Source organism: Thunnus thynnus, chromosome 18 (genome assembly GCF_963924715.1).
Source record: "Thunnus thynnus chromosome 18, fThuThy2.1, whole genome shotgun sequence".
Lineage (NCBI taxonomy): Eukaryota > Metazoa > Chordata > Actinopteri > Scombriformes > Scombridae > Thunnus > Thunnus thynnus.
Genome location: NC_089534.1, coordinates 26,439,030 through 26,462,100, shown reverse-complemented (window position 1 = coordinate 26,462,100; position 23,071 = coordinate 26,439,030). Strand labels below are relative to the sequence as shown.

General features: G+C 40.5%; 2 protein-coding genes across 2 annotated transcripts; both read right to left on the bottom strand.

Moving 5' to 3' along the window:
• On the bottom strand, positions 1 to 7,045 carry rpf2 (ribosome production factor 2 homolog). Its single transcript, XM_067572497.1, has 10 exons — positions 6,892 to 7,045; positions 5,296 to 5,428; positions 4,242 to 4,279; positions 3,988 to 4,027; positions 3,809 to 3,890; positions 3,288 to 3,364; positions 1,980 to 2,079; positions 1,797 to 1,899; positions 1,427 to 1,571; positions 1 to 620 (listed from the first exon to the last, which is right to left on the bottom strand). The coding sequence occupies exons 1-10, from the start codon at positions 6,912 to 6,914 to the stop codon at positions 435 to 437; spliced, it is 927 nt and encodes a 308-aa protein (XP_067428598.1). The 5' UTR covers positions 6,915 to 7,045; the 3' UTR covers positions 1 to 434.
• Positions 7,046 to 11,630: 4,585 nt separating this feature from the next.
• On the bottom strand, positions 11,631 to 22,543 carry amd1 (adenosylmethionine decarboxylase 1). Its single transcript, XM_067572216.1, has 9 exons — positions 22,095 to 22,543; positions 17,028 to 17,114; positions 16,411 to 16,537; positions 16,127 to 16,229; positions 15,880 to 15,922; positions 15,583 to 15,727; positions 15,276 to 15,368; positions 15,034 to 15,189; positions 11,631 to 14,918 (listed from the first exon to the last, which is right to left on the bottom strand). The coding sequence occupies exons 1-9, from the start codon at positions 22,205 to 22,207 to the stop codon at positions 14,775 to 14,777; spliced, it is 1,011 nt and encodes a 336-aa protein (XP_067428317.1). The 5' UTR covers positions 22,208 to 22,543; the 3' UTR covers positions 11,631 to 14,774.
• Between the last annotated feature and the right edge of the window lie 528 nt (positions 22,544 to 23,071).

The window sequence follows — 23,071 nt, the reverse complement described above, 5'->3', positions numbered from 1 at the left end:
AATAGTTGATAGAGAATTTTATTTAAGCGAATACTTCAGGTGAAATTTCACCTTTTACAAAAAAAAAATCAAAGCTATTTAATATTCATATAGTAGTTTAGAAATTCAAATTAATTTCATGACCCCCCCTACAACTGCCAATAGACAATAACAAGTGTTGGACTTTAATACTAACCAGATAACCGACACATTCATGACACTCAAGACAATGTCACATGGAAAAAAAAAAGAAGAAGTGGGACAGGAAAGAAAAGGAATAATAGATCTGTATCCTGTTTGTCTGGTGGCGACTCATATGACCAGTCACTGGCAGTAAAGCACACCGTCAGTCTTATACACAAGCTGAATGTCCACTACCAAGACGATGGACACTGGACATTGGTCTGTATGCACAGAGGTGGTGGAGAGCGGTCCAGTCGAGCCCGGCTCAGACCTCAGCTCTCTACTTTGGCCACTTTGGGTTCCTGTCCATCCTGCTCTTCGGCGACCACCTCTCCCTTCCTCTTCCTCAGGCCCTTCATCTTGCGTGTTTGAAGTTTGGACAGATCCTGCTTCTGCATGTGCACGCGGCCGAACTTGGTACCAAAGACGTCGTGGGAAATGTTCTTCTTCTTCTTGGGCTGTTAACAGTGAGAGAGAGAAGAATTAAGGAATTGAACTTTCCAACTACTGACATCATTCATCCTCAACCTCATTGTATACACATTTCCCAGGAAATTATTGGTATTTGGCAACTTTGGAATCTCCTCTGGATGTTAAAATAAAGTGGGTTTGAAAAATATTTGGCTGCACAGCGTGGGTTTGTAGTGACAGGCTCCAGTTGAGTAGAGCTTAAGGGATTAAAGCTTGTGTTGGTATTCAACTCAAAGGACAGATAAGTACAGATATGACTGATTAAAATTTGTCCAAGTTTGACACTGCAGAGCTGAGCCTGTCTAGTTGAATCTGATATGTTCTAAAATGGTTCCTGACCAGAAGAGAAACCCTGTTGGTTTAGATAACATGATGGCCTTTCCTCTGGCGCCACCTGCAGGCCATACTTTGTATTTTTCAATCCAGGAGTGGTAAAGATCAAAGAATTACAAAGTTGTCTTTCCATTTTTCATCCATCCAACCAGATTGTTTTCTAGTGTGTAATGAGTGGTGCGGCCTCATGGGGCCGTTAGCATAGCTATAAAAGAATATTTTTTAAAAATAATGGCTGTCAGGTGCTCAGATCTTTGAACACAGCAGGAAAGAAAAAAAAATCATGTAGTTTGTGATCTTTCAAGGCATTGAAGTCTCTATTAATGTTAGTTATCCATAATTATACTTAATTATACTTAATACATGTGCCTTTAAATTTAATTAAATTCCTACTTCCCATCAAAAAACCCTTTAAAGTGTCAGGAAAGATGTCCAACAATTCGATCCAGGTGACATTTACCTTCAGAGCCTTTGGCTGTTTGTGAGCTAACTTGTACAAGTCATCTGAAGCCAGATGTGTTCTTCTTAAGACAAAGTCAAATGAGGGCCCGATCTCCTCCAGCTCGATTCGTGGCGTCCGGCACCCAGACTTCTTCAACAGACACCTGCGAAGACACATTACATCAATGTGTCAGTCGTGAGAGAGACGGCATGAAAATATGTCATTGAATCTGCGCAGAACATTTAGAGGGCTACAGGATTTATCTAGTATATAAAATTCAACAACAACTTCAAGTTTTTAAGAAAAAATGTGTAATCTAAGAAAAGAATCTCTGTTCTTGCTTTGTCACTGTGATCAGTTGTTTTGAAAACCATTTTCATTTCAGTACCTGTAGCTACGCATGAATATTTTCCCATCCAGGGCAGTGAAGTGCAGAACATGTTCTAACCCTGCCAGACGTACCGCAGACACAGTGGGACCCCTGAAGAAGTCTGAGAAGCAGACAACGACCATTATTAACAAACAACAACAAAAACAGATGTGACACCTTCACAGTCTGGTGAGTGCGTACCTATGAGCAGACTCTTCAGACGTTTGTGCTCGTTGTCTAAATCGAAAGCCTCGCCTGCAAACACCAGCATTGGTTTGGTCCCCTCGGGACATTTGCTTGCCTGCGATAGAAAAACACAAATTACATTTTAACAGGGACTGTATTTCAGAGAAACTGTATCATATAACAATTATGGGATGTTTCACAGGGCAGAAAAATATTTGTTCAAAAATATTGGAAGCAACTGATGTCTTTTCCTTTCTTGAGTATGAAACAAAGTCACTTGTGTTTGGATCCCATTGTTGGACAAACTGAGCTGCATCTTAAGCCAACACACACACACTCACACCTCAGTGAAAAAGTATTTTAAACAAACTTAAAAAAAGGATCAGCCTAGCTTTACCTGGTCAGGCTGGTTTGGTTGTCATGGTAAAACACGTGATTCAGTCTGTTGTGTTGGTTTAGTGTATCTGAACTTGCAGTCTTCTTATCTAATCCTTTGTATGTCTATTATAGTTGCATAGTTATGAAAATATGCATTTCCTGGTTACTGTTATGTGTCTTGTTTAGAGAGCCGTGAACAGTCTGTTATCACACACTCAGCTTGTAGTTTTGTGCTCCAGTAGAGCTTCACTAAAATTAAATTAAACTTTTATATAAAAATCACATTAAAAGGACTAGTTCGATATTTTGGAAAATATGCTTATTTGCTTTCTTTCTGAAAGTGAGAGGAGAAGATTGACATCAATCTCATGTGTGTGTTCAGTACAGAGCTGAAGTCAGGGTGTAGTTAGCCTAGCTTAGCATAAAGACTGGAGGCAGGGAGAAGTGAAAAACAAAACACCAACACCACCACAGCTTACTGACTAACTTGTGTTTCTCATTTGTTTTATTCTCATACATAAAAAGAAATGTAAAAACAACTACTTGTGGCTTTAGGGCGAGTCGAGTCCTGGAACTATTTCTTGGCAGCTGGGTGCAGTGACTGTACACATCTTCCCAGAATCAGGCTGTTAAATGAAGGTTGTCAGGACACTTTATTCGACAATTTAGACACAGCATCACTTTTCCTTCAGGATTGGTAGAGGGCACGTTAATGCTCCTCCTAGGCCTGGGAACCCTTCTGGACCCCAGTGACCTGATGGAGGAACTGGATATGGAGAAGTGCTGCAGAACCTTGAAGTTAAAGTTTACAAGGACCCATCACCTCGCTCTCGCCGATTATAATCAACTAACCCTTTACACTGTTGGTATATAACAGTGTAAATCAAATTTCCCTTGAGTGGACAGACAGAACACAGACAATTATTGAATGACTGCAACTATTACCTTAATATCACTCAGGGAGACGTACTTCTCAATTCCAAGTTCAATCATATCGAGCACATGGAAGTCAAACAAACGGCCTGCAAATAAACCAGAGGAAACAATCACACACATGATTTAGCCTCTGGTTGTTCAAAACTGTGGGAAAGCATGATTCACTAACAGTCAAGGGGATTTTTCCAGGATCTTTCAACACTGAATCAAACATTTTCTTACACAACAACTTTTTTTTTTTGGAGGTTTACAGATCAGTGTTTAAAATGATTATGGTAACAGTGTGCTGTTATTAGGTAATATTCTTGATACAATAAAAAATACCTAGAAAATAGAACATATGCTTAACATTTTTGGGCAAACCTCAAGAAATCCCCTCAATAAAATTCAAAAACATAAGGCATATAAGAGACAAGAAATGTTTGACTTTTTTAAAATAATTTACATCCTGGTGAAAATAGGTGTAGAAATTGGATATTAACTGGTCTCTAAAGGCAAGTTTCTTTTACAAGCGAGTGAGTAAATTTTACCAAATATGAGGTTGTTGGGTCGTTTCTTGTTGTGGGAGCCGAACAGAAACAGCGAGCAGTCTGTCTTCTTGGAGAAAAATTCCTGGTAAAGAGTTAAAATGCAGAGTGATAAACCTGGAAAATTTGTAAAGATATGTAACTGTTGTAATGAGGTGTTTGGGTACTCTGGGTAAACTAACCAGTGATGTTGAGTCCTCAAACGGCCGAGTGATGTTCTTCCTAAAAAGCAAATCCAGATTTTATTCACTGCAGATGACTCAAGATGTTTTCTGACACCAGAAGATAATTAGACATATGTAATACACGTAACATAAGCACTGAAATTAACTTATAATGACATGAAGTAGCATTTAAAATGCTTTTAACTGTGAACTCATTTGGAAAGAGAAACCTAAACATTTTTTGTAATTTCCTGACATATAAAATCACTTACTTCTTGTACAGCACTGCATTGGGTTTTTTCAGGGAATACTGCAAGAAAGAGATTTTTCATTTGAATTCACAAACACACTTGTGAGTCATTGTTTTAAATCACAGCTTAAGTCCAAGTTTGATAACTAAGCTTAGTTACAGGTTCTACACAGTTCTTACAGTCTCCTCTTCTATTGAAAAATACTAGCCAGGCTTTTGATTTCTCTCTAGATGACACATGGGTATATGACAACCACAGCGGTAAATTCTAGTATTTCACAACCTGGGTTTTGTTTAGTTTTGGCCATCATGTCAATAGGTTAAACTAATATGTTCATTGTTGTCGTTGTGATTGTGGACAGGCAGCTCTGTTGGAGTCAACTTTACAATGGGTCCAAAAAACACACAAGCCTTTAACAGATTTCTTCAAGTTCTTCATTTAGACTTCATGACAAAACCAGGTCACACCTCTCAAGCTAACTAGCATCATGAAGCAAGTTCAACTCAGTCACAACAGTAAAATACTCTATTATTATTTCCAAATGACAGATGTAACTACATAATCGTAATTACGCAGTTACATGGATAATGCCAGGGACACTCAGTCTGTCACATCTTTATGAACAAGAAATACATTTAGGTTCACGCAGTGGGAAGTTTACTGGGTAATAACAGCTATTGTTCTCTGCCACCGAACCTACTAAGTTGTGTGGTGCTAATTTAAAAGAGGAACCATTGAACTCAGGTGTAAAAGTGTCCTGTTAACTATGGATGAACAACTGTTAACTCACATTCCAGAGCAGATTCACATATTTACAAAAGTTGTCTCTCTATTATTCTGATGAATGCTTCATTTAACTGATTTCTTTACATCACAATGACAAAAACAACTTTTTAAACTCATATTGGAATAATATAAGCGCTATAAAATAACTTTGCTAATCAAAAGAACTACAACTGGAACTGAAGTTCACAGTGTGATGTGGAGTAAATCCTACTAAAACCAATCCATATCTGTGTGACATATCTCGTGTCTTGAAGGTCTTTGTCAGTGAGTGCGTTGTCAGGTTACTTACTATGTCCTTCAGGGCCTGGGTGATGGTTTGACTGGTGTTCCCTCCTTTCATAATCATAGTGCTCTTTCCATCCTCACTCAGCTTGGGTGCTCTGCTCTCCAAGAAGCGCTTGGAGCGTTTTGTCTTGGGTTTTCTGAGGACACAAACAAAGACAGGAAAAGATGGGACACAGCCAGTACTGATCACTGCTGCATCAAATGAAAAAGTCCAAAAAAGAGGCTGTCAGGACCAATTCTCAGGAGGTTTTATGTGCCTTATCATGCTGAGACCCATGAAAGATGAAACATGACTTCTCCTCTAATCTAACAATAGCAAATGATTTCCACCCTTTGCTAGACAACTAAAATACTTGATATTCAATATAAAGCAACTGTGGTTAGTGCAGTAGTTTACTGTGCTAGAGAGAAAGTGATTAACCAGCTGGTGTTGAAGTAAATCCTCCCCTAAGGTCATGATAGTGCTGAAATGATAAACTGAATTATTTATTGAGAAATTCACAGGAGATGAATCCCAATTTTGATCATTAATTGTCACTGATTACATATCAATATTGGATGTTATACATTCACATGTGTGAGGAACATTTAACTTTTAATGTTTAACTTTTAATTTTTCATTTTAAATTGTATAGAACTGTTGTTCTCGACTAGCATCAAATTCCCTCTTTGTGTTTCCTTGTTGAGCTGCAGTGGAAGTATAGTAACAAAAAGAGGGACTTTGGACTAAAAAGACTGTAACGTTGAAAGATATCTACTTGATTTGACTCATTTGGACAACTGAAGCTTCATATTAGCTTTAGATAAACTTTTACATACATTTTTGTACAGAAGGAGGACTGTGGATTTTGTCCCCCATCACTTACATTGTAAGGTCATTATGAAGGGATCTTCTAATGGTCAGTAAGGAGGAATGATTACAGCAAGAAAAACATGTTTCACTGTTCATTTGGACTCCTGACTGTTGTTTTAAAACAGACCTGGAACATTATGAACCTGTCCTTTAAGCTAAATGAACCATTTTAACAAATGACACTTAAATACATGATTTTAGGCTTCAGTAACTTCATGGAAATATTTCACTTTGTTTGCCATTTCAAAAACTAAATAAACAGCAAGTTAATGGGTAATAATATTCCCATGTTAGTTAGAGAGGTCAGACTTTTCTCCCTTAATTGTCAAAAAAGTTACCAGACACTACAGTACAGGCCTATATAAAGTGGCCAGAAACAAGTAACATATCCATCCTTAACGCATTTATATCATAATATTTGCTGTACTATTCCTCCCCTGGTATTTCATTCTGCAGTCATCATATTGAGGGAAAGTCAGCATCACCTCTTCACACAGCACATAACTTCACACAGCATATCACTGGGATTAATGTGAACTATGCAGTTAGTATTTGATGCTGTGATGTCACTTGATTATTGATCTGTCTTAATTATGAGTTAATAACTGGTTATCAGTTAACGTCACATGCGTGTTTAACTGATACCTGCTCAACCCTTACTCGACATTAAGTGGTTTATACTAAACGTTAATAATGAAAATCAACCAAAATCATCGTTAAAAAGAAATAAATAACTGTCAAACTTACGTTATACCGTCTAACTGCGTCATTTTTGTGTCTTTCTTCGTGTTTCTGCTAACAACATGGGCAGTCACGCTGCTGTATGTTCACGCGAGGATCCGACGGAAGACAACATTGGTTTTTCTTCTTCGTTGGTGGTAATGTGGTTGATATCCTGCTTCAAGCGCATTACCGCCATCTAGTGTCAGGAACTACATCCCGCATCACAGCCTGCCCGCCAGAAGAACTGGAGGCCAAAACAAAGACACACATTGACTTTGATTCTCACAATAGGGGTTCTCCCTCCATGCCAGGCTGTCCTAAATTTTTAATGAGGTCATTCCATAGCCTTTCTGCCATCTGCTATGTTATCTTTATTTCATTATGATGCTTAAGTGTTTTCTGTTATTGTCTTAATGTCACATGCTGTAAGTGACGGTTTCTATAAATAAAGAGATTGCAATGATGAGAAAGATGAGAAAGAGTATATTTAAAACGATTTAAAGACTGCTTGTGTATTTTTGTTTGGAGCTTCCTCAAGTACAGTTTTTATGCTTAATCGAACCACTTCTCTGTGGGACATTCTCATTTATTAAAAATGTATGATATATATGATATATGATGATCTTGACCTGTGGTGATATCTTCATCTATGTCATACATTACAAAAGATTTCCTGGTCATATCCACAGGCCCCACAGTACAGTTCTTGAGGTCTCCGGTGAAGGGGGCATGAAAATGTTTCAGCCCTTAAATGTGTTTCAGAAAATTTAGTTACATCATTTGATGAACAGAAATGGGATCAAATCTGCAGCAACTCAAAAGATTTAAAGGTAATGCCCATACAACATATCACACAGACATGTAGGGTAGCCGAGGGTACGCTAGTTTATGGACATGCCACCAAATCTAACAAGTCAATGAAAATTAACTGTTATATAGTGGATGCCACAGGTTTGCAGTCTGCATTCTCGCCAATACTTTATATTTTAGAAGACTGAAATGTATTATCTGTTTCCCCCCAATGATTGAAGGACTATGGGCCCAGACATAATATTGGACATGAACTGGAAGAAACCTGAAGTGCCTCCTCTGTTCCAGGACAGCGTGACGGAGTTCAGAAAGGTTGCTGCACATGAAAGAATGCCACATACTCCAGCAGGATGTTTATGTGTATTTTAAATGAGGAAGTGAAAGGATGAAGTGGAACCACAGTGATGGAATGGATTTCCATGTGGGATTTATGTCTTTGTACTTTCTGTCAGTGTTGTATATTTTCTTCTTTCCTTTTCTTTCTCTCTGTAAGCAAAACACTTCTATTGTATTTTGGCTCTGTGGTTCTATGGAAAAATGGGGTAGTTGTGTTTGGAAATAGGTTGTATATTTTTGATTTAAAAGAATCTAAACACTTAAGTCCCATGGAAAATAAGAATCTTTTTTTTAAGGCAGGCCTGGCCGAAAGTCCAGTATCAAAAGTAAAAATACAGTCCCTAATAGGCCTTTTTCATAAAAGAAATACTGACATCTCACAGTGTGAAAAGTACAGGTGTAAATAGTACACTGAAAGATGGCTGAATTCCATTTAGCTGTTTCAGTTTCACGGTCCTGCTATTGCACAAGCTGGCTCACTGGAACACTGTCATGGTTTACTGGGACACTTGAATAGAAAAGAGTGAGCAAAATATCAGTGCAGTTATGTGGTATTCTGTGCAGTATGACTTTACTATCCTGTTGCAGGATTTGTTAGTTACTATTAAAAGCTATTACAACTTTTGAATTCTAGATAAGTTCAGCAGAGTCTGTGGCTCAACATTTATCAGCTCTTACATGTGCAGCAGCTCCAAAAAGCAGCCATTCTCCTGTCCACCTATCATGTGGTTGGAGACCATGGTCTTGAAATAGAAAGAGAAAGATACAAGAAATTTGGTTTACTTGGAGAACAGAGCACCTGTAAAGACACACATTTTCACTCTTATGCCCACGGTATAACAAAAAATAGCGGCAACTTCCAACCCTAAATTTCTACCTGAACACCACTTACTGACTGTGTAGCTGGATGGGCTGCAGGTAGCCAGATGAGTGTTGAATAGGTTGTCTTAAAAAGGAGCCTCTTAAACTACATGTAAATTTCATTCAAAGCAGCTCGTTCCTGTGCTGCATGAGCGGAGAGAGATCACTACACTCAACATCCACCAGATGGTAGCATGTCCTTCCACATAACATTGAAATATCACAGCCTCATGACAAGAATCTTACCAGTGCTGCTGTTAAGGAAACTCTGGAGCAGTGTCTTACTAAGGTGAAAGAATGGGTGTAAAAACAAAATAATGTGACCTCAGCTGATGGTTATCTCTGAACTGCTGGTTGGGGACTTGAAAGTTTTCATGTTTTATTACGTTGGAATATTGAACCAAAGTAGATTTAATGTGGCTTTTTTGACACTGATCAGCAAAAAAAGACTTACATGTCAAAGTGAAAACAGACCTTTACAAAGTGATCTAAATTAATCACAAATGTAAAATACAAAATACATGTTTGCAGCAGTAGTTTTTTTTTTAGAAGAAATCACATAATTAGTTAAATGAAGATCACCTGTGTGTGGTCAAAGTTTCAGTTGATTGCAGTATAAATACACATATATGGTCCAACTTTTGGTGAGTCAGTATTGCAGTAAAACCTCCACCATAAGGCTGAAGGAACACTCCAAATTAGTGAAAAGGTGATTGAAAAGCACAAGAACATTTCCAAGTCGCTAACATCCCTTGAAGTCCAGTTCAAGTGAGGTAGGACATCAAGAGACCTGCGTCACCTCTAAAGGAGTTGCAGGCTTCAGGGCTGGCAGGCTGCTTCACCAGTCACACCGGTGTTATGGGGCAGCAGACAGAAAAACAGTCTAAAAAACAGTGGTGGAAGAAGTATTCAGACCCTTTTGTACCAATATATAAATGTAAAAGTTCTGCATTATATGTAGAAGTCCTGCAAAACCCTTCTTAAGCAAAGTGTTAGCAGCAAAAAGTATCAAAGTAAGTACTGGTTTTGTCTGACTGACATGTTATTATACGGTATATGACTTTAATAGATGGTTAGTACTGATGCATCAATGTGTAGTCATCAGTTTACTGGCATAGCTGCTGGAAGTGGAGCTGCTTTAAACTACTTAATATACAGTTAGCTTGTTTAGTCTAGAGGTTCTCAATCTAGGGCTCAGGGCCCTTCAAAGGGTCACCAGATAAATCTGAGGGGTCAAAAACTATTTTGTATTCATTTTTTTGGACTTTTTACTTTGTTTTGTGAAATACTGATGAATTTGACCTCTCTGGGCCTTCAATGGGTATTAAAATGAAACTGTGAGAGATGTGAGAGAAGGAAAATCACTATTTGGTGGAACTGCACACAAGTCATAGACATCTCAAATGAGAGAAGGGGCCCAAGCAAAACATATGTTTTTGTAAGAGGTCACAAGACAAAAAAGTTGGAAACCACTGGTATAATCTTTAACAATGTGTTTTATGTGTATTTTATGTGTTGTTGTATATGTCAGTATGAAGTAGCAGAAAATGGAAATACTCAAGTTAAGTACAATACCTCAAAGTTGTACTTAAGTACAGCACTAAATGTACTTTGCTTTCCACCATTGAAAAAAACCTACAATATCTCAGCTACAGTTTGCCAGACTGCGGTTGGAAGACTGATGTCAGCTAGAGGGTTCAATGTTCTGATGAAACCAAAGTCGCGTTTTTTGGCCATCAGACTAAACACTATGTTTTACTGCACATCATCATCATAAACATATCATCCCTACAGTGATGCATGGTGGAGGCAGCTCCATGCTGACAGCAGACATTTAGAAGCACAAGTGCAATCAATAACATTAATGATGGCTGAATCACATTTTGTTCTTCCACATTCATCACCCTGGTATAGTGCATGATGGTTCACCAGTATAGCTTCCTCAGACACTTGAATGGAACACAGCCATCGTTAACGTTATCAGTTCCACCTATGCTTTTGCTGTTATGACAGGTCGAAATGTCTGCTATGAAAAATGTCTCTATAGTGAACTGTGTGTTGGAGGGGGCTAAACCTACCTGAACTGATGATTTACAGTATCTTACAAATGTTTTTGCTAAATTTTCAGCTTTATATACTGCTAATTTTGGTCAAAAAATCTTAAAATACTGTAGCACACAAAATGATGCAAGATGCTATCCAGTTGCATTATGGGAAATGTAGGATCCATTGAACACAAGGTCCCCCTATTTAGCATTTCTAAGAAAACAGTTAATGCTTTATAACTCACTATAATGTAGTTGTTAGCAGTGTTAGTAGCAAGTGTTACCTGACTGTATTTTTTAATGTCTGTCACAACCTCTCCAACATTACTGGAGTACCGGCAGTCAGTACACTACAGCCTCTTCCCATTACTTCCTATTGTGTAGGAGGTTTCAGCTCATTGTGATATATGTCAATGAGTAAAGTATACAAGGCACATCATCTTACAATCATGATAAGTGTTTCTCTTTGTACTATTTAATATGAAAGTGATTTCATGACTGGGCTTGGTTTTATAGTAGTCATAAGTTGTTAAAATGGGTTTTATGGGCCATATTGCCTTCAACAGTGTTGGTGAGATGGTGCTGTCGTTTTGGTTGGTCTGTATTGTCGGGTTCCTCTGTCTTGTCTTATGTGTTGTACTGTGTTCTCTTTACCTATATTGACATCTTTGGTCCTAAATGCTTTGGACAAAAAACAAAAATGCACAACAATTGCACAGATAAGTCTTTTATCTTTATTGAAGCATCAAGCTCGTAGCACAGATATATTTAGCACATCTTGACCATCCAAAGAACAGCAAAAGAAAGAATTAGAACAGCAAAGTTTCTCCTTCAGTACATCCTGATACATCCTGCAACTGCACCCTCTCTCACCCTGGGGAGGCTTTTCTTACTTTCCTTTCCTCTGGAGCCTTTTGAGTGGAAGACTCATAAAAAGGAAAGGAAAGTGGGAAAAAAAAAATTAAAAAAAAAAAGAGCTACATGATTCAGTCAGCTTTGAGAATGTCATCCCTTACCTTCACAACAAACTGGTTTGAACACTAGTTTTACAACAAAAACATTTGGACAAAAGGGGAAGAAAAAAAAGAAAAAAAAAAAGATTGGTCCGCAGAAAAATACAAAATATCTTTTTGTAAAAAATTCTATTACCATTCAACTGCAAAAATGCATTTTGAGTTCACTGTATAAAAATAAAAACAAAATAGCAATGAGCCACACCAACAAGGCTAAAGTGTACTTAATCCAAGAACAGCTAGCATTTAAATGCTTACAGTATTTTGAAACAGTGCTGGTTTAAATTCCCTAAAATGTGCGACTTCACAAAAAAAGGACCTGTAACAGTCACTGCAGATCACCTAAGTCATCTGGCACAAGCTGAGAGCAGTTCATCTAAGAGCAGAGATTGGTCCTCAGGAAAATAATGGAACCACTCCAAAAAGCCATAATAGACAAACTAGAGGGAAACTATTCCAACTGTCAACTTAACTGCTAGTTCTTACACGAACCGTTCATTTTCATCTACTGGTCCAACTAGGAGCCAGAGTGCCTTAGGAGATGAACACATTGTTACAGGTGATGTTGCAATCATCGTAGATATTTTTAAAAGAACATGTTGTACTGCACCGCAGAGCTGAAAGCAGGTTAGGATTTCTGCTGGGTCTTCTCCGCTTCAAAATTCAAACTTGCATTCTCTGGCAGGAGAAGCATCGTGAACACCAGTGAACTGAACAGCAGGCGGAGAAGACAAAACTTGGACACTTGACAAAGCTCTCATTAAGAAATAAATGAGAAACTTTACCTGCTTTAAGCACTTGAAAAAAGATTAATTACAAGTTAACCCGACTCTTAAAGAAGAAAAATGGAAAAAAAAAAAAAAGAAGTCCCCGCCTATCCGAAACATCAGGATGCGGCAGTTCAAACTACGCTTCAGCTGGTAAAACAAGAGGAAGGTGAAGCACAAAGACCTACTGACAAAAAGGAGGAAGAGACGGCGCTACACTACACTGTCAAGCAACACGGCACTAGTAGTCACATGCACCATAGTGTCACAGGATTTTTTCCCCCTCAACGAACAAAAGGGCATTGATCTGAACACAAAGAAAAAAGAAAAGGGAGAAAAAAAAAAAAAAAAAAAAAACTGCTAAGGGAGTCACATTTTCGACCAATTCACTGCAAAAAATGTCTGGGCACAATAAATTTAATAAAATGGCAGTTTATGCAGCGGTTAGATGTGGAATGATCCGGGATCACCCTGGCATGCTCAGACTGGTGGGCCTCTATTGTGTGCTTACAGATTTCTGTATGGGGCGGAAAGAGACAGAGAGAGGATGGATATTATGTGGGAAAAAGAAAAATGCTTTGCTGGGCAAGCGCTGCACTAAGCAGAAAAGTGTCTGATTCATTATTTCCCCCCATTCAGAGAGAGCGGGGCGCAGGCGCAGCCAGGAGGGCCGGCTCTTGTCATGTCACGGTTCTGGGGCCAGCTGACGGTCTGACTCTGGCAGAGGGGAGACCTGCTGGGAGCTAGACAATGGGCTGGTCGGCAGAGGGCATTGTGAACTGTATGTGTGCGAGAGGGAAGAGAGGAGGGTGGGTGGGGGGAGGAGTGTGCTCTCCTGGAGTCGTACATTCAGCTCAAACCTGGTCCAGGCTTTTCTCTAGAGACGTGTACATTCGAAAGACGGGGGGAGGGAGGGGGGCGGGGGGGGACACAGCGCTTTACGCGGCCTGTGCTACATTCAGTTTGCACATTTTCCATTTAAGCAATTCACGTCAGTGTGGAAAATTAGACTGCTGAATATGACTGGTACCCAGAAGCTTCCTATAGATACAGCATGCTGTAAAAGAAAGGAGCCTGGGTGAAAAAAAAAAAAAAAAAAAAAAAAAAAAAAAAAAAAGTGCGTATGCTGATGTCTTAAATTATTCATACACATACATACAACTTTAAAAGCCCGTCTATTCGGGGAAACGAGGACTATATATGATTGTCGAGGTGGAACGAATGAATGTGAGTGTTGGGAGGCAGCGTCAAAGCCCAGCAAAGCAGTAAATCTTTCAACTCTACATCGACCAATAAGCTGCAAACCGTTTACCCAATAGTGCAACATTAAAAACAGCAAGTATGGCATTGGTTTTCTCAGGAACAAATCCTGACAATGTAACAAACGATTAGAATGGCCAAAAGCTTACCACGACATATACATTCAATTATTTGATGAATTCAACTTCATTTTCGTACCATGAGTAAACGTTTTTGTTTTGTTTTTTCTCCTTTAAAGTGCACTCCTCAATTACAGTATAAATGGTTCTAATTGTCACACCGGAGAGCAAATTGTGGGTCAAATTTGTAACAGTAAAAATGGACGAGCTGAGGGATTGGTACGCTCACAAAGAGGCGGACTGATCTGAGCATGTCAGGGCCCTGGCCTAGTGCGGGCGGAAGCCTTGTCTGTGTGGGATGAGGGGGGAGACCTGCAGGAAGGGGCCGTTGTACTGGGCACAGGTGGGCAGCCTCAAACGGAGCGTGTTTAATTCCTCTACATGCACTTCAAGATCACAGCAAGAGTGAGCTAGGATATCGAGACAGAGAAAAGAGCTTTCATGCAAGAGATCTAAGTCACAGGTACAACAATGCAAACAACTCAAACTGGAGGTTAAACTAGGGCTCGCGACCTCGTCAGCACCGGGAGAATCTCGACGACGACAGCAGCGGAGCGGGGGGAGAGGTGGGGAGGAGGAGGAGGAGGAGGAGAAGGGAGAGGGCAACAAGCTCTCTACTGGGGAGTGAAGCCGGCTGCAGGGGGGGAGCCCCGAGCGGCCGCCTTTCTTTTTACGCCTCTTCTTCATCCTCAACCCTCAGCTCTGCTGGTTCTGCTGGCGGTTCTTGGCGTAGCTTGTGAAGACAAAATTGTAATCGTTGAATTGAGCCAACTGGCGGTCGAGGCGCTTGTAGCCCTCGAGTTTCTGGGCAGAAGAAAAGACACTGCGACATTTGGAGCTCTGCAGGGGCAAAAAGAGAGGGAGGGGGGGAAACAAATTTACTCAGTGACACTTCAATAAAAAAAATTAAAAAAAAGTCACACTGAATGAAAGCAACGGCGTGTTTTATGCGTACCTGATTGACAAACAGCGTAGTCACAAATTTTCCTGGCTTGAACACATCCACCACCTTCCTGACCAGATCATCGTACGACGTCTGGGAGAGGTTGGTTTCGAAGCTGACGTAGGAGAACTCCGGCTCTGGGGTGATGTGGATGGTCCAGTAAGTTCCCTGCAGAGAGAAACAGGCAGAGCCACATTAAGTATTTGTGTTTAAGTATTTGTGGGAGGATGACAGAACAAGAAGAAAACACTCACGTCAGTCTTCATTCCATTCATTGAGTATCCACAAGGGTTGAACATTGTGGCGTCGATCACAGAACCTGGTATCAGGTCACGAATTCCACTCATCTGTGATAAGAAAACAAAAAGTCAATTAACTTTCAATTTGAAACTATTTTTAAAACTTGCTTACAGTATTTATTCACTGCAGCTCATGTCTAACCACAGGCTTAACTGCTCTCTGAACAAACATCTAAAACCTGTTTCCACCACAACACCTCTAATGTGAAACTGATGACTGTTGACACTAATTGACATGTGTTGACAGCGAGGTTGTGCTTACACGAGTGACATCACTTGCAGAAACACCATCTTTCATATAGAACTGGTCCATAATGGCTGGATCGAGGTCACTCATCAGAACTTCCAGCGTCTGATCTGCATGCTTGTTCTCCCAGAACTCTGGTAAGTCCAGGGTGAACAGGTACCTAGTGGGTGAAAGAGTATGAAAGGTCATGATACATTACATTATTACAGGAATTACAACTACATCTTTGTAGGGATAAAGTCACTTTGAATGATAAACAACACTGTGGACAACGCATGTTTAACAATAGTAGGAAGTTATGTGCCATCTTACCAGCAGTCAGAGTTCAAACGTCCCATACAGTAGGCTGCGCCGTCTAGAGAGGGGAAAAGAAAGATGCTGTGTCAGTTTTCCTCATGGTTAACATCTCCATGAAACAACATTGCATGCAGCTTGTATGGGATCACTACAGCCTCAACTTCTGACTTCTTTAAACCTTCTCAGTTGTACAATCATAGCTATGCAGGAATGGAAACTGACAAAAAGATAAAGACAGAAATGTTTTTTTTGTGTTACATACTTGGGAAAATCTGGCTGAGAAAGTCCACTTCTTCCTGGAAGTTTCGATGAGGGAACTCTTGATGGGTTGGCTTCATGAAGTTCTTGCGGGAGTAGAAGAAATTCTGAAATACAAGGAAAAAAACAAAACAAAAACAGAGTCTGATCAACACTATGATGACCGTGAACACGTATGCATCAGCTAAACTTTACCTCAGAGAGCAGTTTACACTTACAGAGATAATATTTAGCAGTTCACACATCTTTATATTTACACATGCAGATAGTGCACAGTGTGTGTCTAACCTCGATGGCATCAAAACCGCAGTACTCCCTGGCGAGTTCCAGCAGAGGCACCAGTGCTTGCAGTAAGAGGGTGGTTCCGCATGTCTTCAAAATGAAACGTCTCTTGGAGACAAACATGCTACTCTCACTGTGAATGGAACAGAAGCACAAAAGGAGGGGTAAAACATCTGTACTGGAATCATATTCATGTGTCGTTTATTATTATACAAGTGGTAATTAACTGGTGGTTCTCCTTACACCCATGTACCGATCTACTCTTTTCAAATATACACCTACAGGGGAGACAAACAGTCTCTATACATGTAGGTCTACTGACTCTTTAAGCTTTGCACAGCAGAATGCATCATGCTGGTGTCACTTGCAGTCTAATATCAGGCTCAGAACTTATAGAATTATAACTGGAGGACATCAGTCCTGTCCTGAAGTGCTGACGCAGGGTTTTGGATATATTTGGACGTCATTCATACAGTGAAGACTATGCAGCAAAGTGCCCGCTGCAGTTTCACCTTAGACACTGACAGTGCTGTCAGTGTCAAAGGCAAGCAGCTTACAGGTGACCGCTGTCTAATCCTGCCTGCCTTCTAATCAGCACAACACAGAGGAGATCCAGAACTCACCTGAGTATATAAGCTTCCTGCTTGTCAGTCTTTGTCACACTTATGATCAAACAATGCACATTCTCCAGAAGTTTGTCCCACTCAAACCTAAAGAGAAAAACAAAAACAAAAGAAAGTTGACATTTTCAGTTTTTTTGCCAAGAAAAACAGAATTTGTTGGTCATATGCAAAACATATGCAAATACTGCAGTCAGTCGAGGTGTTAAGATAAGGACAGCACATGCTCTTCTACAGTAATGCCCTACAGGGAAAGCCATAACAGGGAAGAAGAGACTATGATTCTGGTGGAAATGATGGTGCTAAGTGGGAATATCAGCACAAACAATCATTTGAAAGAGATGGAATAGACCTTCCTGCAATTTGTCTACTGAAATATAGCAAATGTATGCAGTCATCTGACCTGAAACTCACCATCTGAGGAGAGTTTGGGGGTTACAATACAATACTGCAGTTTGAAATCACTAAAAGGAGGACTGACAGAAAAAAAGAAGGTATTTGCTGTGTGCAGGAAAACTGCAGGGTAATGTGGATTTAAGTTGTTTGAACACTGCTTCTAGTTTATTGTTCCAGGGCAAATTCAAAGAAACACAGAACTCTGCTTGACAACAGTGAGGCTCCCTCCGCTGCTACTGCCGCCACCTCCCCCCCCCACCCCTCTCCTGCCACCTCCACCACTCAAAAGACAGCTGCGGTAAAAAATGCAGCTGCGTCACGTTCTCATTACAACCTTGGAAGGGCAGCCTGAGCCCATTCAGAGTGTCCAGTAGGAAGCACAGCGCAGTCTGGGCTGAAAGAGAAAGAGCGCGAGGACCGCATTGCTCAATGGGGAATTTACCAGCAGCCAATGTTGCATAGCTTCCCCCCCCTGAGAGATGGACAGGGTGACTGCCTTTTCTGGGGAGCCTCTGAACGAGAAAAGAGCCTCGGTGACTAACCGGACTGTCAGTAGCAGTCCTCCAACTAGTACTGACGGTTCTGGTCAGAAAGCAGGTGTCAACAGTAAATAATTACTCATAAAAAACTGGCAGAAATTCAGGAAAAAAAGCTGAATACTATTTAAGAAAAAAAGTTAATCTTGTCAGAAAACCCTGGAATATCACTAAAGAAAAATTCATCTGGCATGTCTTGCTGCCACTCACTGTTCCATGTTTCCACTCTACCAGAAAGACCAAAATGTAGACAAATAAAACTAATAAAACTGTGGGGACTTCAGGTAACAAGAGTGGTCCAGCAATCTGGACTCTACAACCTAATTAAACTGTGCCTGCCTGAGGGGGATCACTGTAGCACGCCACCCCCTGATCCATCCCCATAGCAACCTGACAAAAACGCTGTAGGATACACATGGTCAGACCAGACAAACTCATTCATTACAATAACACAGCTGCCATCGGATGGGGAGAAGGAATACACTTCCACTGTTTATTAGTTTATTGGTGGTACTGGCTGATTAATTATCAGATCTTGGCACACATGGAGCATATTTGCATGACAATCATTGAAAGAAACATCCGCAGATGTTTATTCTGTTGACTTTTCAGACATTTGCGCAAAACTTGTGGATGGGAGCACAGATTCTGACGGCAGAGAGAGACATCCAATAGCTACCATAATTCACATGGAGCCAAAGAAAAGCAAACTTTAAACTGAGCTGCTGTGTAACATCACTGATCTTTATCAGCCTCTGATAGGATCCATGGCTCGCCGGATACTGTTCAGTGCCAAATCCAATATCTGTAGATGAGGTTTGGCTTGGGGGAAAAACAAAAAACAAAAAACTCCCACACAGATGATTAGCAGACAATGTGTCCATGCCACAAAATGTTCTACAAAAACAAGTAAAATCCCCTCACTATGCAACACCAGCGGCTGCAGTGCCTTTAATTTGTAGGTCTCCATGTTTACTTTCCCCCCCTACATAGCATCTGGACATAATGTAACATTGTTCCATGCTGCAGGCTTCTTTAACATGATCACTATAATGAGAGACTAGAGAAGAGAGTCAAATGGTCAAACTGGAGTGATCATTAGATGAGGGTTGTCCAGAGGTTTAACCCTTGACCCCGTCCACACTGTAGCCTACACATAGCCATTAGAGTGCATCATTAGCAAGCATGGCGTCAGTATTATTGTGCAGACATCTTAACACGGTCATTAAAAACTATTTCAGGAAAAGAAGCTGGGAAGCTTGTTTTAATAGTGAGGTGAGACTTGACATGTTTACTTTCTGCTTCTTTGTGAAACAACAAACCTTGCAGCCTTCCTTTTCCTTTCCATCTTTTAATTGGCTTAAGTACAATTACGCACGAGACTGTTCAGAGTTAAAAACTACTCATGTTTTTGAAGTTGCTGCAATATTTAGAGACTCTAGTGGATACAAATTCTCCAAGCTTAAACTCTAGTACAGCATCTCCTACACAAATTACACTTTTTCTTGCTCTAATCATGCCTTCATTATGAAACGGAAGTGTAATGCCACTGCTGCTTTTTTTACAACAAACTCCACAGGTATGACGTGTCCATTTAGACTTTAATGATTAGTTGTTTCACACAAAATGACGTAAACGCTGTTGCAACATGCCAGCTTCATACCAGAGGGACAACGTTACCGGAGACCTGGGTCAGCTCCCGTTTCAGTGTGAAATGTACACCGCAGGCTATTTGAGGTGCCTCAGCAGGATCAGATTTTCCTCGGAGAAAGAGTGGTCTCCAAGAAAGGACCAGCTTAGACTACGGCTACTACAAGAGATCATCCTTCCACATGAGACAGGGACACATGGCTGAGAAAGATGATGCAGAATCCTGGCATTTCAGCTACTTTTGATTATAAATTTAAAAAGGAGTAAAAAGCTAAAAAAGGGACAGTGACATGAAACAAAATTATCATAACTATCCTTTAGATGCAGAGCACGTTTTGAAAACGTGTGTGTGTGAGATGGACCTCAGGAGAAGTTGCTTGACTGAATCACTTGAAGCAGACTGTAAGCTGCTGCCTTGCCCTGAGGAAGGACAGGGTACTGGTGGTGAGGAGGGGGGGGGGGGGGGGGGGGGGGGGGGGGGGGGGGGGGGGGGGGGGGGGTAATGTGTGCGATCTCCACATTTGTGAATCAGATGCCCTTGTGGGCTTATTTGGAAATTGGCTGACGTCCAGCCAGCCTGATCCACTGACAGTGTCCCTCTGAGCCGTTAATCTACCCTCTGGCTGTAAATTAATGCCAGTCCTCATTCACCCGACTGGCCACACACTTTTCTTAAACCAACCTCTGTCATCTGGTTAATGACCAGAAAACTCAGAGCACCGGCACTGAACCCAGTTACAGGACACGATCTCAGTAATGCACAAACACAATGATAGGCAAAAGAACAAAGTGTCCGGCAGCTTCAGAAGGCTGGACAATTTAGATTGAACGGCAAATGTACATGACAGGTTTTTAAACCAGGAAAGAGAGAATGTGCTGTGTGAGTGTGAGTGTTTTTGTGTGTAAGGGGGGGGGTTTCAACCAGCTGTTATCATAAATTATTCTGTGAGCACCTCTCCAGTTGCTCTACTCTAACTCACATCTCTAGACATTTTTATTTAGCACTAAACAGTGAAACAGCTAACCTAAATAACTCCAATCTATCTATTACATGACTGACTTTGTCTCGTTTCTCCTGCCTGCTTAAGACACAGTAACAAATGTTGAGGTTGTGGTGTTAAGGAATGTCAACAACAGATGGCAGTATTAAGAGGGGCAAAGGTCAAGAGCCTTTTAACCAGTCACACACATTTCTATGACTGCTCCATCACCCAAACATACTAATTTTCTTTTGACTGCAGGCAAGCAAATCACAGTAGGGAGAGCCTCCAGCCAATCAGAGGAACTGGGAGGAGAATGCCTGCATGGCTGAGAACGTGACCGGAACAAGGACAAGTGGTCTACAGGCAATTTTTATTCCTATCCACATACATGTTGTGACTGCCATGCTGTAGGTGACTGCCTGCGGTGTGAGCTCATTTTAAAAAACGTAAAAAGAGCACCCCCACTTCCCAAATCAGTCATGGGATCTCATCCTGAAACACTCCCTGATGAGTCACTCTCAGTCTTTATAGTTATAATCATTTGAATTTAGACTGGGAACGCCGGTCTTTTCTAGCTCCCACAATCCGCAACCACTTCACTCTGGGAGAACTGCCGCACAAAAACACCAACCGAGATTTTATTCATTTTTGGGGCTGTGTTTTAAGCCTCCGCGTCGCTGCAGCCGGAGCAACACGCGGTGACGACGGGCGACCACATGCTTGACATCTTCAGTGAGGCCCCCTCGTTGTTAAATGACGCAGGAAAAAAACATTAAAACCCCTCATTTATACAGTAAAACAAACACAAAAAACGCCATTTAATCAAATCCAGTTGTACTGCGTTAAGCCAACAGCTTCGTATATATTTTGTACTATGATGTAACATAATTAAACGACACACCAACAGTGATGTGGGGCTAATAAAACGCGTGCGGAGTAAATTAGGGATCGAGCCCTCCTGATACTGGTACCAAAGCGAGCTGAAATATAAAGAAAGCCAAAACTCGTTCAACTGTGAGTCCTTCAGAGTCACACAATGAGAGAATAAGACAGGGCACCGGCAAATGTTTGAATATTTTCTTCCTCTGGAATTAGCTATAGCTGGTTGCCACTTCATGTTAAGGTGTCCTTTTTAACATGAAGTCATTAACAAAATCATTTACTGTAACAAATACGGAGAAAAATAATATCCTTAACGTGATAGTTATCCCAAAATGTTTCTCCCTCAATGAATGACTCAGCTCGCAAGTGCAACTGTTCAAGGGGGAGGTGGCCATTTTCGAGTGAGCTAGCTTGCTGTGTCTGTCCGACTTTAGTTTTCCCTCTCTGTAAGCTGACAATTAAGGACCTCGTGTTTATCGAGAACAACATATTTTTAACAGTTAAATGCTTACATGTCACGAATGAAAACAAAGCATGTGGTTTACATATTACTGCTAAAGGACTGCCACGACACCTGACGACACACTCGCCGTCCCCCCCGCCCCCCAAAAAATGGCCCATACCTTGGGATGGTGCGGAGGTCCCCGGTTCCTTTGGTCTCATCCTGCCGGGAGAACCACACCTCCAGCAGCTTCTCCGTTCCCTCGAAGAAATGTGCACCGTTATCCTCCATCATGAGACAGCAGACACCCAACCAAAAAAAATATTAAACGTCGGTTGTAACGTTTTTCAGCTTAATTAACCCTTCCTCGATCAATTATATAATTTATTGAGGTACAGTCCTTTAAGCAATCCAGGTGTTATTTTTCTTGAGTTACCGTCTTCCCTTTTGCAGAGAATACCGTTAGCGAGTGCTAGCTAATATCGCCGGCCATACTGTGTAGAGCGCTGTATGGAGATGGCGCGGTGCTTTTATACTCCAAATGCAGCCTCGTCAGTATCACGTTGGGCCAATCCAGTTGCCGTACTTCAGCTTGTGATATCTTATTGGCCCAGGGGTCTGTCAACTACAGCCAAACAGGGGTTTCCTCACGTGACGTTCCTTTTATTTATTTATTTAATTATTTATTTTTTTACAGTCTCTGTGACGCTCATTTACGTGCCTATATTCAAAATAATATGAGTTTTTCATTAATTTGTCAGATAGATTGGATATTTTAGAGCTCAAAAATACACGTTTTGATTATTTTTTAAATTTCAATTGACGTTTAATGTTGATTAATTTACTAGAAAAATAATAATAACAACAACAGCTAAGCGAAATCTACCAACACAATTATATTTATTTATATTCTCACTTATTTTGGTATTAAACTGTATATAAAAACAAGCCTTTATATAAATGAAGTGCTTCTCTAACATATGGTTTGTTTCTGTTCTTATGAAATATATAAACCTGTATATTTTATTCCTGCCACGTACCATTGCACAACCGTAAAACATAATTTATTGTTTGTACTGCATGTTGACATAAACAAATGTAAATATTTGTCCCAACTACCTCACATAGAATAAACATTTCCATACTATAACAGAGCCT

Bases quoted from the DNA above. Each gene is read 5' to 3' on its own strand.
- rpf2 (XM_067572497.1), bottom strand. From the start codon at position 6,914: ATGACGCAGTTAGACGGTATAAC. The intron at 5,429-6,891 runs GTAAGTTTGACA...TTGTGTCCTCAG, and splicing joins ACGCAGTTAGACGGTATAAC to AAAACCCAAGACAAAACGCT. The intron at 1,900-1,979 runs GTACGCACTCAC...TCTGCTTCTCAG, and splicing joins TCTGAAGAGTCTGCTCATAG to ACTTCTTCAGGGGTCCCACT.
- amd1 (XM_067572216.1), bottom strand. From the start codon at position 22,207: ATGATGGAGGATAACGGTGCACATTTCTTCGAGGGAACGGAGAAGCTG. The intron at 15,369-15,582 runs GTAAGCACAACC...TTCTTATCACAG, and splicing joins CTGCAAGTGATGTCACTCGT to ATGAGTGGAATTCGTGACCT. The intron at 15,190-15,275 runs GTGAGTGTTTTC...TTCTCTCTGCAG, and splicing joins TGAATGGAATGAAGACTGAC to GGAACTTACTGGACCATCCA.